Source organism: Hyperolius riggenbachi, chromosome 2, assembly GCF_040937935.1.
Source record: "Hyperolius riggenbachi isolate aHypRig1 chromosome 2, aHypRig1.pri, whole genome shotgun sequence".
Taxonomy (NCBI): Eukaryota; Metazoa; Chordata; class Amphibia; order Anura; family Hyperoliidae; genus Hyperolius; species Hyperolius riggenbachi.
Window position 1 is genome coordinate 570,135,361 of NC_090647.1, and position 10,300 is coordinate 570,145,660.

General features: G+C 53.1%; 1 protein-coding gene across 1 annotated transcript; it reads left to right on the forward strand.

Moving 5' to 3' along the window:
- Positions 1-616: 616 nt before the first annotated feature.
- Positions 617-8,549, forward strand: LOC137545315 (fibrous sheath CABYR-binding protein-like). Its single transcript, XM_068266428.1, has 4 exons — positions 617-1,681; positions 1,768-2,095; positions 2,154-2,513; positions 8,278-8,549. The coding sequence occupies exons 1-4, from the start codon at positions 617-619 to the stop codon at positions 8,547-8,549; spliced, it is 2,025 nt and encodes a 674-aa protein (XP_068122529.1).
- The last annotated feature ends 1,751 nt before the right edge of the window (positions 8,550-10,300 follow it).

Genomic DNA, 10,300 nt, shown 5'->3' on the forward strand with positions numbered 1-10,300 from the left:
GAAGAGGCACATGGAGACATAAGGAGGCACAAAGGGATACAGAAGGAGGCACAGGAGGACAGAAGGAGGCAGAGTGGGACATAAGGAGGCACAGGGGGACAGAAGGAGGCACAAAGGGCACAGAAGGAGGAAGAGACGGCACAAAGGAGGAAAGAAGGATGCACAAGGCACAGAGGTGTCAGCTGCCTGCAACTTACGCTAAGTAGATTCAGCAGAAGCAAGTAATAGAACAGACACAGGGGTGTGGCTTAATCTTGGGTGGGGCTTAATTTGGGGGTGGGGCTTAATTCTGCAACATGTCGCCCCCCAGGACCAATGGCACTCCAGGCAATGGCCTGTACTGCCTATGCCTAGAGGCGCCCCTGCATCCATCCCTAACCTGGCAGCAGATTCTCTGTATAAAACATTTTGGAAAAACACCAAATATAAATAGCATTTGTATTTATTACCAGCTCTGTCCATGATTTTACTACTAAATCCCTGGAAATGGTCCATCTGGCAGCCGTGACAAAAGCTGCTACAGACAGAGTGAAAGCCTCATATTATCATTACTATCACTGTCACTATTGTTATATAATATGCTCATCTCCATGCAAGTCATCAGGAGGAGACCAGTATGAGGAAGTCCAATATGGAGGAGGTCAGCATGGAGAAGGCCAGCATAGAGGAGGCCAGCATGGAGGAGGCCAGCATAGAGGAGGAGGCCAGCATGGAGAAGGCCAGCATAGAGGAAGCCAGCATAGAGGAGGAGGTGAGCATAGATGAGGCCAGCATAGAGGAGGCCAGCATAGAGGAGGAGGTGAGCATAGATGAGGCCAGCATGGAGGATGCCAGCATGGAGAAGGCCAGCATAGAGGAGGCCAGCATAGAGGAGGCAAGCATACAGGAGGTCAGCATAGAGGAGGAGGTGAGCATAGAGGAGGCCAGCATAGAGGAGGCCAGCATAGAGGAGGAGGCCAGCATAGAGGAGGCAAGCATACAGGAGGTCAGCATAGAGGAGGAGGTGAGCATAGAGGAGGCCAGCATAGAGGAGGCCAGCATAGAGGAGGAGGTGAGCATAGAGGAGGCCAGCATAGAGGAGGAGGTCAGCATAGAGGAGGCCAGCACAGAGGAGGAGGTCAGCATAGAGGAGGCCAGCATAGAGGAGAAGGTCAGCATAGAGGAGAACATCATAGAGGAGGTCAGCATAGAGGAGGAGGTGAGCATAGAGGAGGCCAGCATAAAGGAGGCCAGCATAGAGGAGGCCAGCATAGAAGAGGAGGCAAGCATAGAGGAGAAGGTCAGCATAGAGGAGGATATCATAGAGAAGTCCAGCATAGAGGAGGCCAGCATAGAGGAGAAGCCTAGCAAGGAAGAGGCCAGCATAGAGGAGGCAAGCATAGAGGAGGACATTATAGAGGAGGCCAGCATAGAGGAGGCCAGCATAGAGGAGAAGCCTAGCAAGGAAGAGGCCAGCATAGAGGAGGCAAGCATAGAGGAGGACATTATAGAGGAGGCCAGCATAGAGAAGTCCAGCATAGAGGAGGCCAGCATAGAGGAGGAGGTCAGCATAGAGGAGGCCAGCATAGAGGAGGCCAGCACAGAGGAGGCCAGCATAGAGGAGGCCAGCATAGAGAAGTCCAGCATAGAGGAGGCCAGCATAGAGGAGAAGCCTAGCAAGAAAGAGGCTAGCATAGAGGAGGCAAGCATAGAGGAGGACATCATAAAGGGAGGCCAGCATAGAGGAGGCCAGCATAGAGAAGTCCAGCATAGAGGAGGCCAGCATAGAGGAAGGAGGTCAGCATAGAGGAGGCCAGCATAGAAGAGGCCAGCACAGAGGAGGAGGCCAGCATAGAGGAGGAGGCCAGCATAGAGGAGGAGGCCAGCATAGAGGAGGCCAGCATAGAGGAGGCCAGCATAGAAGAGGAGGCCAGCATAGAGGAAGCCAGCATAGAGGAGGAGGTCAGCATAGAGGAAGCCAGCATAGAGGAGGCCAGCATAGAGGAGGCCAGCATAGAGGAGGCCAGCATAGAGGAAGCCAGCATAGAGGAGGCCAGCATAGAGGAGGCCAGCATAGAGAAGTCCAGCATAGAGGAGGCCAGCATAGAGGAAGGAGGTCAGCATAGAGGAGGCCAGCATAGAAGAGGCCAGCACAGAGGAGGAGGCCAGCATAGAGGAGGAGGCCAGCATAGAGGAGGCCAGCATAGAAGAGGCCAGCATAGAGGAGGAGGCCAGCATAGAGGAGGCCAGCATAGAAGAGGAGGCCAGCATAGAGGAGGCCAGCATAGAGGAGGCCAGCATAGAAGAGGAGGCCAGCATAGAGGAGGAGGTCAGCATAGAGGAAGCCAGCATAGAGGAGGCCAGCATAGAGGAGGCCAGCATAGAGGAGGCCAGCATAGAGGAGGCCAGCATAGAGGAGGCCAGCATAGAGGAGGCCAGCATAGAGGAGGAGGTCAGCATAGAGGAGGTCAGCATAGAGGAGGTCAGCATAGAGGAGGCCAGCATAGAGGAGGCCAGCATAGAGGAGGAGGCTAGCAAGGAGACAAGACAAATAACATTTATATCACACTTTTCTCCTGGCGGACTCAAAGCGCCAGAGCTGCAGCCACTAGGGTGCCCTCTATAGGCAGTAGTAGTGTTAGGCCAGAGCTGCAGCCACTAGAGGGCGCTCTATAGGCAGTAGTAGTGTTAGGCCAGAGCTGCAGCCACTAGGGGGCGCTCTATAGGCAGTAGCAGTGTTAGGCCAGAGCTGCAGCCACTAGGGGGCGCTCTATAGGCAGTAGCAGTGTTAGGCCAGAGCTGCAGCCACTAGAGGGCGCTCTATAGGCAGTAGTAGTGTTAGGCCAGAGCTGCAGCCACTAGGGGGCGCTCTATAGGCAGTAGCAGTGTTAGGCCAGAGCTGCAGCCACTAGGGGGCGCTCTATAGGCAGTAGCAGTGTTAGGCCAGAGCTGCAGCCACTAGGGGGCGCTCTATAGGCAGTAGCAGTGTTAGGCCAGAGCTGCAGCCACTAGGGGGCTCTCTATAGGCAGTAGTAGTGTTAGGCCAGAGCTGCAGCCACTAGGGGGCGCTCTATAGGCAGTAGTAGTGTTAGGCCAGAGCTGCAGCCCCTAGGGGGCGCTCTATAGGCAGTAGCAGTGTTAGGCCAGAGCTGCAGCCACTAGGGGGCGCTCTGTAGGCAGTAGCAGTGTTAGGACAGAGCTGCAGCCACTAGGGGGTGCTCTATAGGCAGTAGCAGTGTTAGGCCAGAGCTGCAGCTACTAGGGGCCTCTATAGGCAGTAGCAGTGTTAGGCCAGAGCTGCAGTCTTTAGGGGGCGCTCTATAGGCAGTAGCAGTGTTAGGCCAGAGCTGCAGCCACTAGGGGGCGCTCTATAGCCAGCAGTAGTGTTAGGCCAGAGCTGCAGTCTTTAGGGGGCGCTCTATAGGCAGTAGCAGTGTTAGGCCAGAGCTGCAGCCGCTAGGGGGCGCTCTATAGACAGTAGCAGTGTTAGGCCAGAGCTGCAGCCACTAGGGCGCGCTCTATAGGCAGTAGCAGTGCTAGGCCAGAGCTGCAGTCACTAGGGGGCGCTCTATAGGCAGTAGCAGTGTTAGGCCATAGCTGCAGCCACTAGGGGGCGCTCTATAGGCAGTAGCAGTGTTAGGCCAGAGCTGCAGCCACTAGGGGGCACTCTATAGGCAGTAGCAGTGTTAGGCCAGAGCTGCAGCCACTAGGAGGCGCTCTATAGGCAGTAGCAGTGTTAGGCCAGAGCTGGAGCCATTAGGGGCGCTCTATAGGCAGTAGCAGTGTTAAGCCAGAGCTGCAGCCACTAGGGGGTGCTCTATAGGCAGTAGCAGTGTTAGGCCAGAGCTGCAGCCACTAGGGGCGCTCTATAGGCAGTAGCAGTGTTAGGCCAGAGCTGCAGCCACTAGGGCATGCTCTATAGGTAGTAGCAGTGTTAGGCCAGAGCTGCAGCCACTAGGGGGCGCTCTTTAGGGAGTAGCAGTGTTAGGCCAGAGCTGCAGCCACTAGGGGGCGCTCTATAGGCAGTAGCAGTGTTAGGCCAGAGCTGCAGCAACTAGGGCATGCTCTATAGGTAGTAGCAGTGTTAGGCCAGAGCTGCAGCCACTAGGGGGCGCTCTATAGGCAGTAGCAGTGTTAGGCCAGAGCTAACCATAACCCTAAACAACTTTTCAACACCTTCAGCTCTCTTCTCCACCCCCCGCCTCCCCCTACAACCACAAGCTTGTCTGCAGAAGACTTTGCAGCATATTTTGTGAGCAAAATTGAAACACTACAGAACAGCTTTCTAAAGCAACCCTCTTCACCGGTCCAATCACCTCTTCCTTTTTCCTCTCTGTCCAGCAGCTCCCCTACTATCAACTATCCCTCTCCACATAACCACTCACGCACTCATACCTCCTCCCCGCTAACAATCTTCTCTGACTTAACTGAACAGCGTCTTTCTTCACTAATCTCTAAAGCTCATCTTACTACATGCGCCTCAGACCCTATTCCCTCTCATCTTATCCCCCAGCTCTCCTCCCCCCTCATTCCTGCTTTAACAACACTGTTTAACCTTTCCATCTCAACTGGCACTTTCCCTTCTTCATTTAAACAAGCTATCATAACACCACTAATCAAAAAACCCTCTTTAGACTCTACGGCCCTTTCTAATTACCGCCCGGTCTCTCTCCTTCCCTTTGCCTCCAAACTGCTGGAACGCCACATTTACTCAGTTGTCTAACTTTCTCTCTGCTAATTCCCTGTTGGACCCCTTCCAGACTGGCTTCCGCCCTCAACACTCTACGGAAACCGTTCTCACTAAGGTTGCCAATGACCTCCTAGCTGCTAAAGCCAAAGGCAGATTTTCGGTACTAATACTCCTAGATCTGTCCTCTGCCTTCGACACTGTTGATCATACCCTACTTCTCCAGACCCTCTCAACACTGGGAATCAAGGGCCTAGCACACTCCTGGCTCAACTCCTACCTGTCTGGACGTTCTTTCATGGTCTCCTATGCCAATACCAACTCCTCTCCACGCCCACTGTCTGTGGGAGTACCACAAGGGTCCGTCCTCGGACCCCTCCTCTTTTCCATTTACACCCATGGCCTGGGACAGATAATAAGCTCTTTTGGGTTTCAATATCACCTCTATGCTGATGACACCCAAATTTATTGTTCTGCCCCAGACCTCTCCACACTACTATCAAAAGTCCCCGAATGTCTATCCGCTGTATCTACATTTATGTCATCCCGCTTCCTTAAACTCAATATGAGCAAAACGGAGATTGTGATATTTCCACCTTCGCTCTCTGTTCCACCTCCCATTGTCACAATCAATGTAGAGAACACCCCAATAGCATCAACCCCCAAAGCTCGTTGCCTGGGGGTAACTCTGGACTCTGAGCTCTCCTTTAAACCACATATTAACACTTTAACTACCTCCTGCTACTTCCATCTCAAAAACATTTCCAGAATCCGTCCCTTCCTTACACAAGAAGCAACTAAAATGCTTGTGCATGCCCTAATCATCTCCCGTCTTGACTACTGCAACACCCTACTCTGTGGTCTATCAAAAAGCAGACTGGCACCTCTCCAATCCCTACTAAACTCTGCGGCCCGTCTCATCCACCTCTCTTCTAGATCCTCTGAGGCAGCCCCTCTCTGCCAATCCCTCCATTGGCTACCAGTTGCCCAAAGGATCCAGTTTAAACTTCTCACGCTTGCATACAAAGCTCTATACAAGCTATCGCCTCCATACATTTCCTCTTTAATCTCCAGATACCTCCCTGCCCGGACCCTCCGTTCCTCACAGGAGACCCTTTTGTCCTCCAGCCTAGTCACCTCGTCTCACTCTCGCATCCAAGACTTCTCACGGGCTGTCCCTCTCCTTTGGAACTCTCTCCCTCAGCCGGTTCGTCATGCCTCAAGTCTGGAAACCTTCAAACGTACTCTGAAAACACACCTGTTCAGACAAGCCTATAATTTGCTATAGGCAGCACTGAAGGCAGACTGGCTCACCCACTAATCCTGGTGTTTCTTTCCCCTTTGTTTCCTCCCCACTACCCTCTAGATTGTAAGCTCGCAAGGGCAGGGACCTCCTCCTAGTGTTTCTCATACTGCTGTAATTTTAACATATGTATATGTACCAACTACACATCAACTATGTATGTATCTGTATTTACTCTATTCAATGTCATGACTGTACAGTGTCTTGTATTTCTTATGTATATTTGTTCCCCATTATTTGTTTGTACTATGTACAGCGCTACGGAAGATGTTGGCGCTATATAAATAAAAAATAATAATAATAATAATAGCTGCAGCCACTAGGGGGCGCTCTATAGGCAGTAGCAGTGTTAGGTCAGAGCTGCAGCCACTAGGGGGAGCTCTATAGGCAGTAGCAGTGTTAGGCCAGAGCTGCAGCCACTAGGGAGTGCTCTATAGGCAGTAGCAGTGTTAGGCCAGAGCTGCAGCCACTAGGAGGCGCTCTATAGGCAGGAGCAGTGTTAGGCCAGAGCTGCAGCCACTAGGGGGCGCTCTATAGGCAGTAGCAGTGTTAGGCCAGAGCTGCAGCCACTAGGAGGAGCTCTATAGGTAGTAGCAGTGTTAGGCCAGAGCTGCAGCCACTAGTGGGCGCTCTATAGGCAGTAGCAGTGTTAGGCCAGAGCTGCAGCCACTAGGGGGCACTCTATAGGCAGTAGCAGTGTTAGGCCAGAGCTGCAGTCACTAGGGGGAGCTCTATAGGCAGTAGCCGTGTTAGGCCAGAGCTGCAGCCACTAGGGGACGCTCTATAGGCAGTAGCAGTGTTAGGCCAGAGCTGCAGCCACTAGGGAGCGCTCTATAGGCAGGAGCAGTGTTAGGACAGAGCTGCAGCCACTAGGGGCGCTCTATAGGCAGTAGCAGTGTTAGGCCAGAGCTGCAGCCACTAGGGTGCCCTCTATAGGCAGTAGCAGTGTTAGGCCAGAGCTGCAGTCGCTAGGGGGCGCTCTATAGGCAGTAGCAGTGTTAGGCCAGAGCTGCAGCCACTAGGGAGCGCTCTATAGGCAGCAGCAGTGTTAGGCCAGAGCTGCAGCCACTAGGGGGGCGCTCTATAGGCAGTAGCAGTGTTAGGCCAGAGCTGCAGCCGCTAGGGGGTGCTCTATAGGCAGTAGCAGTGTTAGGCCAGAGCTGCAGCCACTAGGGGGTGCTCTATAGGCAGTAGCAGTGTTAGGCCAGAGCTGCAGCCGCTAGGGGGTGCTCTATAGGCAGTAGCAGTGTTAGGCCAGAGCTGCAGCCGCTAGGGGGCGCTCTATAGGCAGTAGCAGTGTTAGGCCAGAGCTGCAGCCACTAGGGGGTGCTCTATAGGCAGTAGCAGTGTTAGGCCAGAGCTGCAGCCGCTAGGGGGTGCTCTATAGGCAGTAGCAGTGTTAGGCCAGAGCTGCAGCCGCTAGGGGGCGCTCTATAGGCAGTAGCAGTGTTAGGCCAGAGCTGCAGCCACTAGGGGGCGCTCTATAGGCAGTAGCAGTGTTAGGCCAGAGCTGCAGCCGCTAGGGCACGCTCTATAGGCAGTAGCAGTGTTAGGCCAGAGCTGCAGCCACTAAGGGGCACTCTATAGGCAGTAGCAGTGTTAGGCCAGAGCTGCAGCCACTAGGGGGCGCTCTATAGGCAGTAGCAGTGTTAGGCCAGAGCTGCAGCCACTAGGGGGTGCTCTATAGGCAGTAGCAGTGTTAGGCCAGAGATGCAGCCACTAGGGGGCGCTTACTGAACAGGCAGAGCCGAGATTCGAACCCTGGTCTCCTGCGTCAGAGGCAGAGCCCTTAAAGGGAAGGTTCAGGGATGCTTTGAAAAAAATAAAAATCCAAATCCACTTACCTGGGGCTTCCTCCAGCCCGTGGCAGGCAGGAGGTGCCCTCGTCGCGGCTCCGCAGGCTCCCGGTCTCCTCCGGTGGCGCGCCCGACCTGGCCAGGCCGGCTGCCAGGTCGGGCTCTTCTGCGCTCCAATGTGCGGCTCACTGGTGCGCGCTGACGTCATCGGACATCCTCCGGGCTGTACTGCGCAGGCTCAGAACTACTGAGCCTGCGCAGAACAGCCCGGAGGACGTCCGATGACGTCAGCGCGCACCAGTGAGCCGCACATTGGAGCGCAGAAGAGCCCGACCTGGCAGCCGGCCTGGCCAGGTCGGGCGCGCCACCGGAGGAGACCGGGAGCCTGCGGAGCCGCGACGAGGGCACCTCCTGCCTGCCACGGGCTGGAGGAAGCCCCAGGTAAGTGGATTTGGATTTTTGTTTTTTTCACAGCGTCCCTGAACCTTCCCTTTTACCATTACACCATCCAGCCACTCAGGAGGAGGCTAGCATAGAGGAGGAGGCTAGCATAGAGGAGGCAAGCATAGAGGAGAACATCATAGAGGAGAAGGCTAGCAAGGAGGAGGCCAGCATAGAGGAGAACATCATAGAGGAGAAGGCTAGCAAGGAGGAGGCCAGCATAGAGGAGGACAGCAAGGAGAAGGCCAGCATAGAGGAGGAGGTCAGCACAGGGGTGGCCAGCATTAAGAAGCTCAGTATGGAGGAGTCCAGCATTAAGAACCTCAGGAGGGGGCCACCATGATTCTTCATGGGACCTCTTCAATGCTTAACTTATTTAACGCCAGCTTGATACAAGCTTGAAGGAGGAGGCCAGCATGAAGAAGTTAACATGAAGAGGGGCAGCATAAGGAGGTTCAACCTGGAAAAAAGCAAGCAAGGAGAAACTAAGCTTGTAGAAAGCTAGCATGAAGTCCAGCATGGAGGAGACCAGTATGAGGAAGTCCAGCATGGAGGAGACCAGTATGAGGAAGTCCAGCATGGAGGAGACCAGTATGAGGAAGTTCAGCATGGAGGAGACCAGTATGAGGAAGTCCAGCATGGAGGAGACCAGTATGAGGAAGTCCAACATGGAGGAGACCAGTATGAGGAAGTTCAGCATGGAGGAGACCAGTATGAGGAAGTCCAGGATGGAGGTGACCAGTATAAGGAAGTCCAGCATGGAGGAGACCAGTATGAGGAAGTCCAGCATGGAGGAGACCAGCATGAGGAAGTCCAGCATGGAGGAGACCAGCATGAGGAAGTCCAGCATGGAGGAGACCAGCATGAGGAAGTCCAGCATGGAGGAGACCAGCATGAGGAAGTCCAGCATGGAGGAGACCAGCATGAGGAAGTCCAGCATGGAGGAGACCAGCATGAGGAAGTCCAGCATGGAGGAGACCACTCAGCCCAGCATAAAGAAGTTTAGCATGTATTAGTAGAAGACCAGCATGGAGAAGCTCCGCATGAAGGAGGCCAGCAAGAATACGTTTACCATGACGAGGTTCAGCATGAAGAAGACCATTATACAGAAGCTCTACATGGAGGACGCAAGTATGAAGCTGATTACCGTGAAAATATTACACATGGAAGAGTCCATCATAAAGAAGTTTAGCATGGAAAAGGCAAACATGAAGAAATTCAGCAAGGAGGAGGCTAGTATAGAAAAATGATAGAATGTAGGAGGCCAGCATGAAGATGCTCAGTGTGGTGGAGGCCAGTATATAGGAGAATAGTATGGAGGAGGCCAGCATATAGGAGAATAGCATGGAGGAGGCCAGCATATAGGAGAATAGCATGGTGGAGGCCAGTATATGAAAGGATAGCATAGAGGAGGCCAGCATACAGGAGGCCAGTTATTTTCCTCCAGGAGACTTTCTGTAGATCTCCTCATTAGACTGAATACCTTAACTTAGGAACCTGGAAGGTCCCCATCTACACCTTCCACCCTGCCAGTCTCTCTGGTGAATCCCAGACAGGTGAACCTTGCCCCAGTAATGCCCTATTATCCCCATACATATAACAGCCTTGGGCAGTGATACACAATACATGATGGCAGCAGCTTCAGTGAGGCCTCCAGATCTCACAGCTCCTTCAGGAAGAACATTACTGGTAATATCACCCGGGTCACAACATGAGGCAGCTTGCTGTAATTGTCCTGTTACATCACAGACCTGTTACCTCAAATCCCACAGCAATAATCTGCATCATTATACTGCAGTATCTCCACACCAATCTGCTGCCTGCATGCAGGACTGTCATGGCCGCCAACAGAATCAGGGCCGGCGCTACCATAGAGGCAAAGGGGGCAATTGCCCCAGGGCCCCAGAGCTTGTAGGGGCCCCCAGTGGCTACAAGAGAAAAAAAAATCAAATCGACCTTATAGTTTTTGAGAAAATCGATTTTAAAGTTTCAAAGGAAAAAAAATACACATTTAAAAACCTGCCGACTTTAATGGTTAATAGCAAATCCACCTTAAATGCTAGAAACCCCAAATTTGCAGGATATTTTAAGGAG